This window comes from Ruditapes philippinarum, unplaced genomic scaffold (assembly GCF_026571515.1).
Source record: "Ruditapes philippinarum isolate M1 unplaced genomic scaffold, ASM2657151v2 ctg9552_1_1_1_1, whole genome shotgun sequence".
In the NCBI taxonomy this organism is placed as follows: domain Eukaryota; kingdom Metazoa; phylum Mollusca; class Bivalvia; order Venerida; family Veneridae; genus Ruditapes; species Ruditapes philippinarum.
In genome coordinates this window covers 36,207-55,084 of record NW_026855817.1, presented here as the reverse complement: position 1 = coordinate 55,084, position 18,878 = coordinate 36,207, and the positions used below count along the sequence as shown (strand labels likewise).

Here is an 18,878-nt window from a genome sequence, read left to right as displayed (position 1 = left end):
CAATATTTGTCACGTATGATTCTGTTTTTTGTCACATGTGTATTAAAAATGTATATTATTGAATAAAAGTATGTAAGAATATGCAGTCTTGCTTATTTCATTCTATCTTTCGTAAGAATATGAACGATACCGAGTCCCATGAACCCGAAAGGGACACGTTTATTCACTTTTCAAAAGCGGATGAAGAAATACGTTCTAACGGAGACAAGTGGCATTTATTAGGTACACGAGTACCCCAGGCTGAAATTGTCTACTTTTGCCAAATGATTATTGTCTACATTATTATTATCGTCTCAATTATAAATCTATCCCTTCAAAACGGTACTAGCGAATTGTGGATAAGTTTGCTAAGCAGTTGTATAGGATACGCCTTACCTAGTCCTAAGCTGAAGAAATAATAATGAAGGCATCTCTACCTTTCGAACCATGCTCCAGTATGTGTATAAGTGGACAGACGGGAAGCGGAAAAAACGCAATGGGTGTACAAGTTTTTGCTTAACTTGAGAGATATGTATTCTAAAGACCCACCATCACACATCTTATATTCTTATGGTATTCATCAGGACTTATTTGATGAAATGGAACGGTCCATTCCAAATTTTTACAGTAAACGAGGTCTACCAACAGCGGAAGAAATGGATGACTTTACCAAAGACAAAAGACATAAGCTGATTATCATTGATGATCTCATGCATGAAGTGATGAAAAACAAAGATATGGAGCTACTCTTCACGCAAGGTTGCCACCACAGGAGAGTATCTGTCATACTTATCACGCAAAACCTGTATCCAGGAGGTAAACATGCCAGGACAATTGCCTTAAATACTTGGTATATGGTATTGATGAAAAATTTAAGAGATGTGTCTCAGGTGGGAATATTGGGACGTCAGCTCTATCCCGGTAAATCGAAAGGATTTGTGAAAGCCTATGAGGACGCCTTAAGTACAAAACACGGTTATTTTTTGGTAGACATGAGTCCACATGCTGAGGATAAATACCGTCTAAGAACGCATGTTTTTCCCGGCGAGGACCCCTTAGTTTATAAACTGACGTAAGAAGCAGTGTGGAACTTGTAAGAGTAACCATGGTCGAACTCATTCAACAACAACGTCATTTCTTACATCTCCTTAAAAGTACTACAACCGCACAAAGGAAGGCATTGTTGAGTACAATTACTAAACAACAGTTGAAAGCTCTTTCTCAAATTGCCTATAATATTCTGCGCTTTAAAATACGCCTTACACCTTCGGAGAAAGCTCAACTTAAACGTCAGAGACGTGTCATTCATCTAATTGGAAACAGATCAATAGGTTTCAAACAAAAGAGGGAGGCCATTCGACATAAGCCTAGAGTGATCTACACCCTGGTGAAAATTGCTTTCGCGTATTTGGAACCGGTATTGGCATAATGGAAAAGTTTATTTTGGTACCTTACGAAAAATATCAACGTATGTTGCAACCGAAAACCAAAGGGTTTGGAATAGTAACGGAAGATGAGCCTACCAAAGTGTCATTACCACCTCCCGGAGAACGGAAAAAATCAACTAAAAAGGCGGGAAAATCTCAAAAGACTAAAATAGACTGGATATCATTTTAGAAAACAAAGACAATGTTCTTTTTTTTCATATATTTTTATTGCTATATACAAAATAAATGAATACAAAAAATACATTTCAGAGTTTGTTTTTATTTACAGTATTTCTAACATATATATCATTCCATTGTCTATTATACACATCAAAAGGTTTGACAATGTCTTTCATAGTCCTTCCTGTACATCTGGCCGTGATATAATATACACAATACAGTCCGCAGGTATCTGATTTAGTGTCCTGAATAGGATCACACACCGTCCAATACTTGTTCGTTAATACGGTTTCTAAGCCCACATTGTAGTCACTCGGTATTTTTCCGAGAGAATCAAAGAACTCGTACGGCCCTTGTCTCGGAAAATAAAAAGTAACCCAATGTTTCCCATGCCCATCGCTCGTGTCTGTGTTCGAGATCACGAATTGTCCTATTTGTTTACGGATTTGATCAGCAGCGCACACTTTTACGGGGTACCCTTCGAGTAAACGTTCCAGTTCTAGATTATTCATTTCACGTAGACCGCCCTGGCTTTGTCAATATTGAGTACTTCTGGGAAGGTGGCGTACAAAATCAGTGTGACACTCTCTGGTAAAGCCTCCGAAAATTTAAGTTCTAGCCGACAGTGGCCCTTCCTTTTCGTGTTGAATGAATAGTAGGGGTCAATATCTAGGGCATATAAGCAGTACCCTTTCTTATAATCTTGTTTTGAAAGGTTCAAATCGCTTCTGTAGAGAGCTAATGTTCTGTAACATTCCACATACTGATCCGCCGCATAATTAGGTTGCATCGGCTGGCTAGGTAAAGACTGTCCATCCACATAGAGTCCTACAAAACTGCAGTTGTAATGTTTAAAGTTGAATGGATTCTTCGAGTAATCGCCATTAAACGCGGCACTCGGGACTAGACCTACAATCAGTTTACTAGGCACTAATCCTTGAAAGATATCGTCCGCGCTGTAACTGAATTGACCCGTAGCAATGGCTGTCGTTTTGATCTCTGTGCGTAAGTAAGGGTATACGGCTGGTATGTCTTGAATGAGTTTTTCGTGCGCTATAAGTACGCTACTAGTGAGTCGCTGAATACATAGTTTAAAATAAGCGTCCACTATTTTTACTCGATAATCGGGATTGGTGGTGTCTGTGATGAGTCTAAATGGGTCCCGGGTAGGATGGAGTTTTATACAGACAGAGACTCCGTTAATGAGTAGCTTCGACTGTTGAAACAAATCAACGTGTAATGGTCCTTCCATTTCTACAATTTTGCTACCTTTAGTGAGGCTTTATCTCATAAAAAGTCCACTATTACTTCCTGTTTTACCATTATTGGTACCAACGTCTCCCGTATCTTTATGGAAGAGTTGGCTGGTCAGTAGGTTACTTTGCATATTTTCGTTGGACTGTAATATCGTGTCGATGTACGCTTTGTAGGGATAATTGATTCCCGTGTGAGATAAAGGCGTTTGTTGAAGAGATACATCGACTTGACCGAATATGGTGTGTAATGGTAAATTGATTGGTCCAACTATTTCGTCCGGGTCTACTGCACTACCGTCCCCGTGGACAATTTGCAGTTTTAGGTTGAGCACGCTTCTTTTTAGATCCAAGTACGCCGATGTATGGCCCGGTATATTAAATTCGAGAGCTGATGCATTCGTCATTTGATTTACTGGACGGTATGTAATCCATTCTCTCGATTGTAATGACGTGTCTGTAGGGGGTGTAACGAACAAAGACAGTTCTTCCTGATGAAAATCTTCCATGTTTAGAATTGAAATTCTGGATTTAGTCTCTTTCGTTTAGATGGTTTGTAGGCGGGTGTCGGTGCCTTCTTACGCTTTTGGGGCCCCTTCTTACGCTCTTCGCCCTCTTCAACCTTCATACGATTGACCTCTGACTTGGCTATTTCTATCGCTTGTGCGACGGGTGAGACAAGTTTTACTGGAGGTGACTGTTTCATTTCGGCCATTTTTCTGAGATGATTTCCGCTACCTACGATGTAACGGCCTTTATGATCGGCTTTAACGTACCCGTCCCTCAAGTCCTTGAAATGTTGATACCATTTCTCAGGGTCGGGTGTATAGGGAACCCATTTCTGTTGTTTATGATCGTAGACTTCTATGGAGCCCATACTTTTTTGAAATGTAATACACAATGAAGATCGTTGGATTTGAACTCAACTGAGTTTAAATCTTCGTCTCTCAAATACAAATGTAAGGAGTTGAAATGATTCACAGTCACAGGTACGTATACCGGGTGGCTATATTCTACAAATTGAAGTTTCTTGTATCTCGAACCGACTTCAACGTTTCTAAGTACGGGTACTTGCGTGTTTCTTACGTAAGTTTGTTGTATCAGGTTGCAGCATAAATACAGTCTTTTGCTTCTCGGCGTAAAGTCACAGGTGAGAGAAGTTTCTGAGACAGCGCAAATCCTATTTCCATCAAAGGTGTACGATTTGGGAAACTGAATATAAAAGTCTGCGGGGTCGTTGTTCTTACGTATGTCCTGAGAATCTCTACTACTGAGATAAAGGTAAAAGTCTGACATGTTTGTTTGCTTTCACAAATACATATGACCACGGTCTTCTTACGCTTCTCTAGTTGTTCGGATTTCGTCCATAATAGTGTCAAAGAGATACGGCGGTCTTAACAATACGGGTACGAGCGAGTGATGACGTCTTAACAGCGATTTCTTTCTAGTCAGTGACACATTTTCAGAAGCTAGGGATCGTAGCAAATTTCGTCTTCTTTCAAGTAATTGAACATCTCTTCTCGGGGGATTAATGGTTCCATTTACCAATCTTTTGGCCACTTGCGCTATAGCCTTCATTTGACCCCCTGTCATATTAGTGATCATATTCTTTCTGACAGCTACAGTGGCATCTTTTAACTGGAGAAGAAAGTTGAGTTTACGGTACACTTGAGACTGGTTCATGGTTGATTTCTCTTGACGTTCACTCTTTCTTACGTGTGTAGAGTTCCAGTTCGATGAGTACAGGGTAGACTACGTCATCTATTTGTGACAGGTTTTTGATACCAGTGATTACCACTTTGCCGCTGTGAAAACAACAAAAATGGGCTCCTTCTCTTTTAAAATTAAGGGATGGAAACAGTTCGGGTTCATATACGACCTGTCTTTCTTTCGCCAACAACTGCAGATCTAACGCGTTACTTAGGGTGTGACTAGCCGATATTGTTATCAATTTGATCTCTTTCAGCCGCACAGTAAATCCGAGACGCTGTATACGTCTTGCATATTGGCGTAGTCTCTGGCGCCCCTCTGTAACACTGAGTGCTTTTCCGTTGCAATTGATTACACCATTGGAGAAAACTAAACAATTCCCGCCAATGGTTTTGTGCTGCCAAATCAATCCGGGAAATGTTTTTGGATCATAACGAGCGTTTGCTATACGATAGCATAACTGCTTCAAGTCAATGGAACAGCTCAAGTTAGCGCTGCACACGACGTTGGTAATTATCATGATGTGAAGTCTCGAATCTCAATATCAATACTGACGATTTCTAGGGGGGTATATCTGTTTTATATACAAAAATGATCACGTGACTTAAGAGTACTGTGTCAGGTCCTTTTCTGGGATCCAGCTATCAAATTTCTTAGGCCAATGCAACCAACGTACTAGTACTTCCTTTCGTTTGTTTCGCGTCCTTTTCTTTAATATTTTTTCAACGTGGTATTCTGTCGTCTGGTCCACACTGACTGCCTGCAATTCTTGTTCGTAAAACGTGCCATCAATTTTCTCTTCATTGGCCCAGTCTATTAAGGTATATACGCATACATTGTCTCGTTTGAAACGGCTTTTGATTTTGAATATTTCGCCAGTCCACTTCTGAGAGTACTCTCTGTCAAACACGCTTTTCACGTGCGATACTCGTACTGTCTGACCTACTTTGAACTTGTAATGTCTGATCCTGTTGTTGGTTGGCCTGCCTTTGGTCCTAAGTAAGTACTGCTGAAGTCTGCTTTCTCCTTCTGACTCTTTTGTAATGTTTATTGGTTTATCGCCGAGACTTCTATGTATAGTTGAGTTATACGAAAGTACAATATTCCTGAGCACGTCAACATAACGTTGGGTTCTGTTTTTTATCATATATCTAAACAGTTTATGCTTTAGCGTCTTGATACATATCTCCGCAAAGTTCGCCTTTGTCTCCGTATTTAAAGCGTAGAAATGATGAATGTCCATGTGCTGAAGATACTTATTGACCTCTTTGCTTCTAAACTCCATGCCTCTGTCTGTTCTCACCGTCTTTGGTTTTCTAGACCCGGATAAAATTCGCTCTAATGCATTAACAACATCGCCCCCTTTCTTGGTTTTGATAGGTTCACAATAGGCAAAGCGGGAGAAAATGTCTATTACCATTAAAACGTATTTATAACCGTCATTGTGTTTGGCCAAGTCAACCATATCCATCAAGTCCATGTCCCATTGACTATCTATCCCTTCTACAATGACGCGTGATCGAGGAAACTTCCTTCTGGCTCCTCTAGTCAGGGAATAAGCCTGCTGACTTTGAAGCCATTTTCGGATTTTATGCCTCCCGATTTTAAATTTCCCCTCTGACTTGATATATTGGTACAATTTTTCTACACCTGAATAGCTTGCTGGGTTGGATGTGTCAAAATACAAAGAAGACAAATATTGTTTCCAGTTAGACATGTTTATTGACAACAAATACAAATACACATTCTTACAAAATTATAACAAATGTATCCACAAGATATTACAATACAGTGGAGTATAAAGTATGTGTTCTGGTGTCTTCTATATAACGTTCCAAAATGTCAAGTAAATGTTCTGTAGCTTCGCGATATTCTCGTCTCACTTGATAGTGTCTCAGCCATATCCAAACCATACAGACAAGTGTTAACATATTCAATGCCTTTGATGGGTCGTGATAGCCTTATTATTGACAAACAAATTTGCTGCAGTTGTAGTTGAACTGAATCCTCCAAAACCGCAAGGTGTTGGTCTAGTTGTTGATACAAACGCGCCAAATCCGCCTATTGGGGTCGGTTTTTGTTGAGGAGCGCCTACTATTCTTATATATTCGCAGTTTGGAGACCACTTGTAATGTTCTCTCAATGCACAGTCCGACCTTTCCCAAGCACTCAATTTCACGTGACATCGAAAACACGCACACACGTCAGCTTTGCCGCTGTAATACAATCCTGCACTTGCCAACTGGTATTTATCTGGTAACATTTGTTTCGGATAGGTTTCAAACGTCTTCAGTCTGTTATCATAATATTCCATATTTTTGTTGAGGGGTGTGCAGTCAGTGACGTTCATCTTGTTTATGCCAAAGCTTCGTGGTGTTTTCATTTATATACACACGGTTTGATTTCTGATTGGATGTTATTTTTAGAATGAGGTTATCGATCTATTTATAGAACTTTTGTCATTGCTATTTATAGTCACACGATTTTACCAGTTTCCGCAATCATTGGGGTTACACTCTGAACATTGTAGGGCTCCTAACTGATTCATGTGGTCGCTTTGTAAATAACAGGGCACCACTGCGTCTAATTCTGGTAGATTCCTGCCAATCTCTGGCATCAACTCTTTCAACCGACTGTACTCGGCGGGTCTCAAACATATCCCCTTCCTAGTCGGTACTACGTCATTTTCAGGTTTCCAAAACTGTCTGATGTCCACACATACACTGCCTTCACCCACATTACAGAACACGTTACCTCCAAGATGAGTGTTATAGGTCTGTCTGTTTTGAAGTGTCTGGTCAACGTATTCTATCGCATCTGTTAAGTTTTTCCATCGCATTAATGTTAACCAAATACCCTTTTTTGTGGGTTTGTCGTCCTGCCATTCTCTGATGTCAACTCTAAGCTCACCTTTCCATTCATTCACTTGCACATATCTTTGGTTTCCAAGACTGTACTTGCATCTTGAATTGTTTGCCATGTTTGCTCGTCGAGTGTCAGAACTCTAATGACATAGGTGATCGTTACACCGTCTTTTATAGATCAAAGTCTCTTCTGATTGGTCATTTTTTTTCCGAGCATTTGATTGGTTACCTTCAGCCTGTAATAAAAGAGAAACTGCTGTTAGATTGGACAATGTCAATTCTAAATTTAGATCAGCGCATGCGTAAGATGCATCGTAAATATGACTTTAGCCATTTAGTGATTGTACGTCATAGAGTAAACATCATGATGTAGTAAGTTAAGTTTTATTTTAAGTACATATCTTAGTTTCTGTGAAAAATGTTAAAAAGAAAAAGCGTTTATGTATGAGTGATTTTAATTTCGATTTTAGTCCGTATTCATAAAGAGCGGCTTAAGACATTTCGTTTGATACCAAACACGCCTTAGTTCGGTCCGGACGTGGTACAAAAAACACGTTTTTACGCTTCAGTGATTTCAGTTCCGGTCCAATGGCTTTTTGAATAGGGTCCGGTAACAGGTGTGGTAAAATGCTTTCCAACGATACCAAACAAGAGTATATTCGGTCAAGAAATAACGGAAAAAATCGATTTTGAAATTTCCGTGACGTCACTTCCGGTGACTTTAAACTCGAATTACTCGAAAACGGTAAAAGATAAACCCATAAAACTATATATTTTCTTAATTAGCGCGACGAGACGGATCAATTGGTAAAAAGTTCTAACGTTTTTATTAATTTTAACATTAATATTGAAAACAGTACTATGTTTAAAATGTGTGCAAGGGAATATGGAATAAATTTAATACCAAGCGTGATATTGTAATATTTATACAAATAACAATGGTGAAAATTTAATATAAGTGTAGTGTGTATTTAAGAAAAACAAAAAAAAACAACAAAAACTTACATTGCTTTGTCCTTTTTTCGATCAGATAGGGTGACTTGTAATCACGAACCACTTTTTTCTGAGTTTTAAACACACAACCTTAATTTCATAGCTTTCTCCTTTTCCATAAGCTTTTAAACCTATACTAAAATTAAAGTTCTTTAATAAATGCAACTTTCCGTTAGTTGTCCAACTATTGTCAGGATTACTTATGCATTCCTGAATCGATAACATCATTATATTTTTATTCCAAAATGCTGAGCTACCGTAATAATACTCAGGGTAATATAAATGCTTTTCAAACGTGTGATGAGATACCTTTAACTTCATGGTAAAGAATGATGATAGAAACGTACCCGTTTGTTCGACAGAATCTGTATAATTGATGCGTTGTAAAAATAAACCATCTTCATTGGTCCATATTTCAATTAATTCATCCCCTCCGGTTTATCAACCGTAACAGAAAAGGTCCGTCAATTCTATTAATCTTTTGTGATTAATGAAAAGCTATATTTAGTAACGAAGGATAAAGGGTTTTTGTTCAACATAGTTCCGCTAGGTATTGTAAATCTAGACTAAGTGGCGACTGTACTTGACGGTCGCTGCGTTTGAAAGGATAATAGATTCTTTTGTGATTAATGAAAAGTTATATTTAGTAACGAAGGATAAAGGGTTTTTGTTCAACATAGTGCCGCTAGGTATTGTGAATCTAGACTGAGCGGCGACTGTACTTAATGCCTTTTTTTTCTTTGACACCCGCGTGGGGCTGATGAAATAGCTCCTGGTGGTTGTGAAATACCACGACTAAAAATAGATCATGCGCAGTCTACAAGAACGTTACGCTATGACAGTCATTTCCTTACTAAATGTAGGTAAGTAAACGAGTTATATTTGTATCAATATTATTTTGAACCTATTAAAAAACTATTTTTTATAAATTAAAATGTTAAGTACGTATCTATTTACAAACATTTCTTTTATCTGTCATGATGGTAATTATCTCTCCGTCTAGGGCCGAGGACCTGACCCTCAATGTCCGCGATTCAAGGCCTAAATCGTGTATACGAGTCAGCTCCGTATACTTCCGGGAGAATTTTTTTATTCGCGTTTCTATTTATAACGTGATGATGTCAGTCTTAAAATAGAATTCAAAATGGCCGCCGCGCGTCTGTTATTCAACATGGCCGCCGCGCCTGTGTAGTGAGGTCATTTCTTTTATGCAAATGAGTAGCTATTAATAGAAAACAAAATGGCCGCCGCGCATGCGCAGTCTTGGGGCTAAAGAGGCCCCTATACTACTGTTTATAGTAAACGATCATAAAATGTTGTTGTAAGTGTAATTTATTATATACTTATAAATGAAATATTGAAAAATATTGATAGAATAAAATTGTATTTTTCCTTTTTCGTATTTTCACTGTAATTGTTTTTACTGCAGTGAAACATATTTTCCCTATTTTCACTTGTGTTTTGCCGGACTACTTTTTTTTCCAAAATTTAACCAATAAACAAAATTGAAGGGGAATTCTTTCAAATTGTTATGTCAAAAAAAAGTATATAATAAATAGAATTCATTTTATAAATACGGGATTTATTTTTATTTGTGGTATAATAATTATCATATTTCACTCATGGCTACCACCGCTTATGAAATATCCATTTTCATACAACTAAATGAAGAAAATTTAAATTAACGTTTAATCCTAGTACTTCTCTTACTATGTTCCTCTGACAAATGTGTCAGAAATTATTTTTTTCGAATTTTGGAATGACAACTTGAAACAACAAATCGTAAATACTTAAGTTAACACATAGTTTATTCCTTTCTATTTTACATGGATTGTACATTATAAAATAACAGAAATAAGAAAAATACATTTTTTGACAAAAAGGGTTGAACCAGAAGTTCCTATCACATAAATAATTCGGTCCGTCTCTTTTATTTCCCTGTTTATTTCTACTTTACATGGCATATGACAACTATATCAGCGACCAAGTACTTGATAAGGTGGGCTAGTATGTTGAGTTGTTTGATATTAATCCGGTAGAAGTTAATAAGGCTAGAAATGAGATATTTTGTTGAATAATTGGCAACTTTCGTTGGTAATTTAACATGATCGTATGTGAGATTGTTTTAGCTATATGACTCGATACATATCTGTAGCATAGGTTGTTAAATTTACTTAGGTATACCTTTGGAAGACTATATTGTTGTAAGAATATGAGTGTAGACTTAGTACTATGACACTATGATTCAAGCACTTAATCACAATTATTCAAGCACTTAAGCATTATGATTCAAGCACTAAAACACAATGACTCAAGCACTTAAGCACTATGAAGAACAATGACTCAAGTTTTGAATCATAATGTCTCAATAACTAAAGATGATTCAAGTATTAAATCATAATGTCTCAATTACTAAAGGACTTTGGCTTAAGCATTATGACTCAATCACTATGTCTCAAGCATTTCGAATCAAGTGGTAAGTATTTTGTGTTGGAGGTACTTCACATTGTAGGCATTTTTTAATATTTCTTTACCTGCTCTGTTTTAAAATGTGACGAGATAAGATAAATAAATGTTATATTAATATGAAAAGATACAGTAATAAAAATGAGTTGCATAACATTATAGTTCCTTGTTGATCTTGTTTATCATATTCATTGGAAAGGGTGATTTCAATGATCTTTCAGTCTAACAACATGCATGAAAACAAGATTTCACGATAAGAAATAGGACAATATCATCATCGAACGATGTAAGAAAGTATATCTAAAACAGTTAAATGATAGTAATATTGGCTCCTGAATGATGATGTGAACAGGAATATCCATGTTCACATGCAAGCAAATAAATATAACAGTTTGTTTGTTTTGCCTTCAAGAGAGATGCTATGAATTTAAATTTAAAAATGGTCAAAGTGCAAACAGATCTGAAAAGCAAACATCAAATATACTTCTGCAAGCATTTTGTAATAATTCCATTTAACGGAAATTCATGTATCATCTATAAAAATATATAAGGAAACTTTTCCAGTCAAGTGATGAAAGTTTTTAAACACCGTGCTAATTATTTTTCTTTCCTTGAGCCACGCCTTTTCCGACAACAGGTCCATCTTGATTCAGAAGTAAAGCCGGCCAAACAACATAATCAATATATGACCCACTTTTTGTGTACGACTTATAAATTTCTTTTCTGAACTCTTCATTTGGTTTTAGATCTTCCAAGGTCATTGGTGGTGATTGAACAACCATCATCCACCCAATCAGTAGACATTTCCGGATAAACGGTTTTAAATCGTTTATACATTCTTCATTCCAGCTGGCGGATATATATGCCTATTGAATAAATAGTTGTGTTGATTAACAATAATAAACAATAATAAGTAATAATAAACAATAATAAATAATAAACAACAATGAATAAAAAATTCAAGAACGAATTAATGGTATAGAATCACCCTTACAAGATTGACAATAAGATAATATTTCTTATTATAAGCCACAATGAATATTTAATGTCAACATACACCTTTTAAACTGTTAATATTATCATGACTACCATGTTGAAGTTTTATGTCAAGCTCACATACCTTTTCAACAAGAGGCACCATAGACACAGAAACTTCTTTTCTAAATTTCTTCAACTGGTTTGCTATGACTTCCCCTGATGTGTTTGGCTATACATATAAAAGAATCGTAAAAGTATCGATTTAAAACATAGAAAACGTACTGGTAAAGCAAATTATACAAATGTGTTATGTATATGCAATTGACTATAATAATGATATTAGTACATTTTAAACATCTTCGTGCGAAACTGTACTGGATAAAGTTAGAAATAATCGAATTATGCAAAATATATCATTTGCACTTCAACAAATTCTCCATAATATACCTTTTCTACTTAGGTGTTTTATATTTGTTTACCTCAACAATTGTTTTATGCAATTTATTCTTCTTCGCATCACTTTGGTCTTTTGGTTTCCATTTGTTTTGAAGCGATATATCATCAAGATCAAAAGTTTGTCCGCGAACTAGTTTGCCCCATCGCTCTGACTGTTGGTTTAGTGCATGAAAATGTAAAAGGAATTGAATATAATCCACAAAACACCATTTGTATTAGTAATAAAATCATTATTTTTCATAACATAATTTATTTTGTAAAATCGTTTGCTGTTATTTAACAGATGTGCCTATTTATTTATTTATGTAAGTTAGATATCTTGTAAAGGTTTTCGATGTCTACAGACTGATTTCATGATATTTACGAAATCTATGGAATTAGCACAATGATTAGAAACATTGATTAGGTTTGCTTTGCTTGAGTATGCTTAGTGTTTTTAATGTTCACGAGTTTGATAACATTCTTTTTTAAAAAGTAATCAATGTTTCATAAAAATATAAATAGAAGGTAATGATTATACAGACCCTTTCAATTAAGCGATAAGCGTCGTCGAAAAATGGTTACTCCCCTTGACGTAATTTGGGAATCATTCTTGAAGTTAGTTATTCAAAAGTTTTAATACAACAATGTTTTTAAATTAATATGCTACATGAACATTTTGATTTATGCATACGAGCATACGAACATTCCATATCAAAATAGTAAGTGAATAATTAAAAAAACGAATTTTAATGTTTAATATAAAAACACCACTACATCGCTGCAGACAATACATTAGATTATACAAATTAATATTTCACAATTGTCATTGAGAACGCATTTGGTTAACCTTTATGCGTCATACAAGATTGTCAAACGATTATGTTACATTTAATTGACCATATATTTTGAAGACACATTTAATTATTTTAATTCATACAGTCATGGGTAACAGTAAAAATACCATCCCTTACTCGAGGCGTAAGCCGAGGGTAACAGTATTTTTACGATTGTTGATATTTTACTATTTAATATGTGTTTTTTTATTCCATTGTCCAGAACATACACAGTAATGATCTGAAAATTCAAGCTAAATCTAACTAATACAAAATCAAAGCAAAAGTAAAAATACATCCGTTGTTTACCTTGAAATTTGAAGTGTACTTGAAGTTATTTTTCTTTTATTATTAAAGCAAATGATGATATGACGTTTTTATAAAATAAACCATATGATCAAATTTATTGTTTGAGTGATCTCCCTTGTGAGAGGTTTTAAAATTTTAGTATTCTGAAAAATTATTATAATATGTGACTATCTGGAGGTAAACTGTAAAGCAAAGTATCGGAAAATTGTGATGAGATATCCTTGACTATATATAAATGCTTTTTTACTTGCAGGTATTTTGCATATTCTACCGACAGACGGCAATTTCTTCAACATAATATATTAAATTGGCATAGGGCCGTACCATCATGAATTTAAATGGTGCATATGTTGTATATACAAGCGGCGCTGGGAAATACCATCATAAATTACCAGGGTGCATATGTTTTATCTTAATTGTACTAATTATGATCCAAATTCTTCTAGGGACTTTACTGAACCTGTCTCACTGACTTGATTCCTTGGAATTACTACCAGCACTTAATAATATCACCACTTTAACATTTGATCCTTTATTATCGGAATTTCTGTTTACATTTATGTACGTTTAGTGAAAAGAAAAAAAAATGATTTCCTTTCTTTTTACAGTTTGTAAAAGCAGAATATGGATAACATAAACATATTAAGTTAAAAATATTACTATTTTATAGTACGTTTTATTAAATATCCAGTACATTTAATTGACGTTAATCTGCGCTTCATACAAGAGTAAGGTTTCTGATCTTTCAATCCATTCATTTATACATTTATACACTTAGAGGTATCGGCAAAGCCGGTTTGTCCGCCGTATCCCCCAATGATCTCATCAAAAGGCAATAACTCGAATCCGATCTTAATTGAAAGGGTCTATATAATGTCAAAATATCAATGTAATCCCCTATATATTGTAAGACATAGAATTGAATAATTGAAGAATTGAATAATTACTTACAGCTTTCTTAGGCATTGTCAAGTGTCTTTTAATTTTCTGTAATTACATAATAACATCATTGTTGATGTACAGATAATAATTTGCATATGAATTAAGATGAACGTTACCATTGTAAAAAATATTCGATTCGTACGAGAAAGATCAATTAAAAAAGCAACCGGGCGAAAAAGAACTATTCAAAAATAAAGTATTTCCTAATGTAAAATACAAGGATTTCTTTTGATTAAACTCCTTATAAAACTATCTTTCTTTGTTTTATATGTAACCTTGACTGATTTTAAACCTTTAAATATTAGCGTGTTCAATAAAAAAGCATAATTCATCAAAAAGTTTGTTCCTTCATTTGAAATTTTTACCATTTGTTGAGTTGCTTTATACTCTTCGAACAAGATATTGACAGCTTCTTCTGTCCTTTCAAGCAATGACTCTGATTTCTTGCTGCAGAACTGAATTATATTCTGAAATAAAAGAAACAAAGGATTCACTATTCTATGAAATAAGTTTATACAAAAACAAATTGATAAAGCTTAACAATTTTAGTATATTCCAGAAATATCTGTTACATCATCAATCCATAGCAATATGATTTCGTTTCTTAAAGCTACACGGTTTTCCAGTGATAAACAAAATGCAATTACAAATATTTTTACTTTAACATAATTTCACAAATTGTACCAGAAGGGTCAGACGAAGTGTATCAACTGCTTCCCTTTCATCATAACCTGCATCATTGAGAGCTTCAAAAGCATCTGTCCATTCATTGTCGTACACTTCGCTGTACATTTCACCGATCTTTGTTGGTCTGTTAGGATCACTAAGGTCTGCTATTGCAGGATTGTTATCTCTTAGCTTGTCTCCGGCAATTTTGCTTAATCTAAATTATGGAATAGTAAATAGGCAATATTTAACATATAAGACAACTATACACTCATTCAATCATGCTTTTCATTAAGATACCACGATAATCAATTTTTAGAACTCCACTTAGAAATAATGTTGTTTATTTCATACATGTGCACATTATTTTTTGTTTTATGTTATTTCTCAAGCTAATGTTTTTCAGAAAATGACATGTTGGAAACTTAGAAATAATCTTTTGTCATCGATTTAAAAATGCTAACCTCATCTGCAGTTCATTCTTGTCTGTCTGCAATTTATTAAATTGTTCTTTCAGATCATTGAAACGTTCAATAGCTTTTCTTCTGTCCGCCTTTTCTTTTTCCAGCTCACGGCCACATTCGGTCAGACTTTGTTGTAGTTGTTTTACGTCTTTTTGTTCTCGATGTCCACTGTCATTCATCTTTGAAACGAAAAATATTTTTAATTTCACATTTCCAAATCGTTTCCTTTTGCTAATCTATTTTAAGCTGCAGGCCAATTATGACCTATAACGTTTTTTGTAATACTATAGTTTCCAAAAAATTATATTGCTCATTTTGCTTATCACCTGAATCCTATTTTTCTTCTGTTGCTTTTCAGCAAGTTGTATAGTTCTAGTGATTTTGTATATTGTATAGAAGTCAAAATTCTACTTGTTTTCATTTTGCACTTTTATGACAAATAGTTTCACATTCAGTGCTCATCTTTAAGTGATAAGCACCTGGTCAGTGATTAAACAATTATTTAAATGTTATAAAATTCGTGCTTGCCCATACAAGGAAATTTAAAATATTTGGTTCTGAGGTATAATATGCCTTTAAGATAAAGCCAGAAACATTGCAACATGGAAATTAAAAAAAAATTTATATTGCTTCAAAATTCTCACTGAATTGTTCTCCGCGAGATTTCCTTTTTTCCATTTTTCTCTGTTCGACTGTGCTTTGTTACTGAAATATATGTTCTCGTAGAAAATATATATCTTTGCAAAATAATTATAATAATGAATGAGGTATACATGCAAACAAGAAATGTTACATAAAGTCACGGTAATTATGTTAGAAAGCCAATAAACATTAATGGCGGCTAACCATCCATCGCAATTCTGTGTGGTTTATGTAAATAAAAGCATTGATGATTGTAGCTGAAAACTGACATTAATTAGGCAAATAATGTAAAAGCATTGGTAAGAATAATAGGGAAGTTTGACTAAAATCACTCTATAATACACTTTTGTTTGTTTCAAACCTTGTATCTGGTCGCACCATAGAAGGTATTACAAACCAATCATGGTATTTCTGAACGTTTCCGTCTGTTAAGTCTTTAGCGTCACCTTTTGGTTGTTGTTTTTGTAAATCAAAATCTGGTTTTAGCTGTGTTTGTAGGGGCTTGTTTGGAGACTTAAATGTACATTGATTATATAAACAAAACGTTGGCATAATTATGCAAGCGAAAACAATTATGTTTTACACCACTTTAAGGCTAGTTTCAAGAAATCTTTTTTTCTGTCTAACTTTTAAAATCCGCATACTTAAAACAATATTCTTCCGCTTTACTTTGTACATACTTTATGTAAACAATACCCCCCCCCCCAAAGCACGTAAGATATACTTTTCTGAATTTTCATATGAAAGAGAAACAAACAAGTACTCATTTAACATTTGACTTCCTTAATTGAAATAAATAAATAAATAAAGTTCGAATGTTTAAATTTGAACTCAAAGCTCAGCTATTGTTGAAATCACAAAATTAACAGGTGGAAAACGTCATCCCATTTCTGCTCACCATATAAAAACATTGAAATATGAGTTTAAAGTGTAGAATAGCGTTAAAATGTAATTATTGACAGATTATTAAGTGAAGAAATTATTGTAAATCTAAAGAGTGTTTAAACGAAACATTCGTCACACTTCGTACTTTCTTTCTTTCAGCCTATAATATTCGGAGACCACTAGTTTAAGAATTTAAAATATGGCTGTTAATGTAAATATATATCATATACGACAATAGCTTCTAGTATATGCGGATGTATAGTACTTGTACTAGATTTTTTGGATGATTATATTGTTACCGCCCACGTAATCAGTATATGAAACTAATAAAATCACGCGAGGATGTTAAGTTGAATTTATAAAATAATCAACATAAGCTCATTATGGGTGGGAGTCATTAAAAGTAGAATTAAGGACAGAAAACGAGTTTTAATAAAGAGAATGTGAGAGGGAGAATCTCTTTCACAAAATGTTAAAACATCGTGTTATCTTAAACATTTTACACTTCATGTATATATCGCATGCTTTTTTTGTTGCGAACAATATTTATTGAATGTAAATTGTAAAAACTATACTTATTCAATTTCAATGAGTCATTTTTTCTGAAGAATTGAAAATCTTATAGAAATAAAAGTATTAAGCTGAAAAACATGTTACAAACCTCAGTACTCCCTAATGATCAAGATAAACTGAATAAAACTGAAACGGAAAATGAATAGGCAATTGTTTAACGTCCGTGTAGAGATGTCAGTTGTATATGATACTTGATGTAATCAGCCTCTATGTATATAGTATTCGTATTGATTAAGCACGTTGAAGCTTTTTCTATTTTTGGAGTGTTTTATAAGTGTTTTAAACATGGTAGATAAATATTCCATATTCACTTAATGAAAACACATGATCCGATAAAACTTTAATTTGCATATTAGTGTAAAACCTTACACGATTAAAAATAAGCTTCTTGGAATACAGTTATGATTAATTTTGCTTCTCATGAAAGTTTGTTGTGATATTCATTTATCATTATTATTTATTTTATATATATATATTTTTTTTTTTGCTATTAGAAGTTTTGTTTTAGTACAGGGATATTTATGTTTTGTAAGGAATTGATATATTTCGCCTTCTAATATTTAACTTCCTTTTAAACTTATAGACTTTGAGATATATTGTTTTTCATTTCCGATAACTTTTCGTGTCATATTGACAAAACCGAACAAGTTGTCACGAAGAACACGAATATGTTATTATGTTTTTGTTATTTCGATCCGCCGGCTTGTCGGCGAATCATTGTAACCGTCGGGTTTGACACTTTGGGGTTTATGTTGACATGATTTTGACTTGTTTCATGACTTTTGCATGTCGTTTCTCGGGTATAAAAAGAAATAATTTTGATTTAGTTCAGTTCGTTTTAAATTGAGAAAAGTAAAATAAGTTCTTATGTTAAAAATTAAATAAATAAAAAAACAACAAGAGTTGTATTAATTCCAGCGTTTTAAAGATTGATACACAAGTACCTTTATCTATCTGACAAAATGTTTTCATGTCCTTTTACTAACATGTATCTTTCACATGAACTATTTACGTTTATTATATATAAGTTAATTAAAAAAGAAACACACTCGTATATTCGATAAGGTTTTTATACGATGCTTTGCTATACTTTGCTATGTCATATTATGCTAATCATTGCTACACTACACTACACTGCGACATTTAAAAACTGAATGGGTTTTGCTACTTACAATATAGGTATTGTTATTTGCTTGTTAAGGTATGACCTTCATAATGCATTACCTCGCCTTTGAAGAGCATTGAAATAGGCTAGAATTAGTGTCAATGGCATATA

The 18,878-nt window shown here is 34.3% G+C and overlaps 1 protein-coding gene across 2 annotated transcripts in view; it reads right to left on the bottom strand.

The window, feature by feature from the left end:
* Positions 1–16,711, bottom strand: part of LOC132744494 (uncharacterized) — a 33,845-nt gene extending 17,134 nt beyond the window's left edge. Inside the window, exons 1-9 of one of the 2 annotated variants that reach the window (XM_060733225.1) lie at positions 16,506–16,711; positions 16,147–16,207; positions 15,503–15,681; positions 15,057–15,255; positions 14,738–14,839; positions 14,382–14,417; positions 12,330–12,458; positions 11,993–12,079; positions 10,194–11,738 (exon numbers count right to left, since the gene is read on the bottom strand). In XM_060733225.1, coding sequence (XP_060589208.1) covers positions 11,466–11,738; positions 11,993–12,079; positions 12,330–12,458; positions 14,382–14,417; positions 14,738–14,839; positions 15,057–15,255; positions 15,503–15,681; positions 16,147–16,207; positions 16,506–16,696 — 1,257 coding nt within the window. In that variant the 5' untranslated portion in view covers positions 16,697–16,711 and the 3' untranslated portion in view covers positions 10,194–11,465. Of the gene's footprint in view, positions 1–10,193; positions 11,739–11,992; positions 12,080–12,329; positions 12,459–14,381; positions 14,418–14,737; positions 14,840–15,056; positions 15,256–15,502; positions 15,682–16,146; positions 16,208–16,505 lie in introns of those variants that run through there. The other variant, XM_060733226.1, reaches the window with a different exon arrangement.
* Between the last annotated feature and the right edge of the window lie 2,167 nt (positions 16,712–18,878).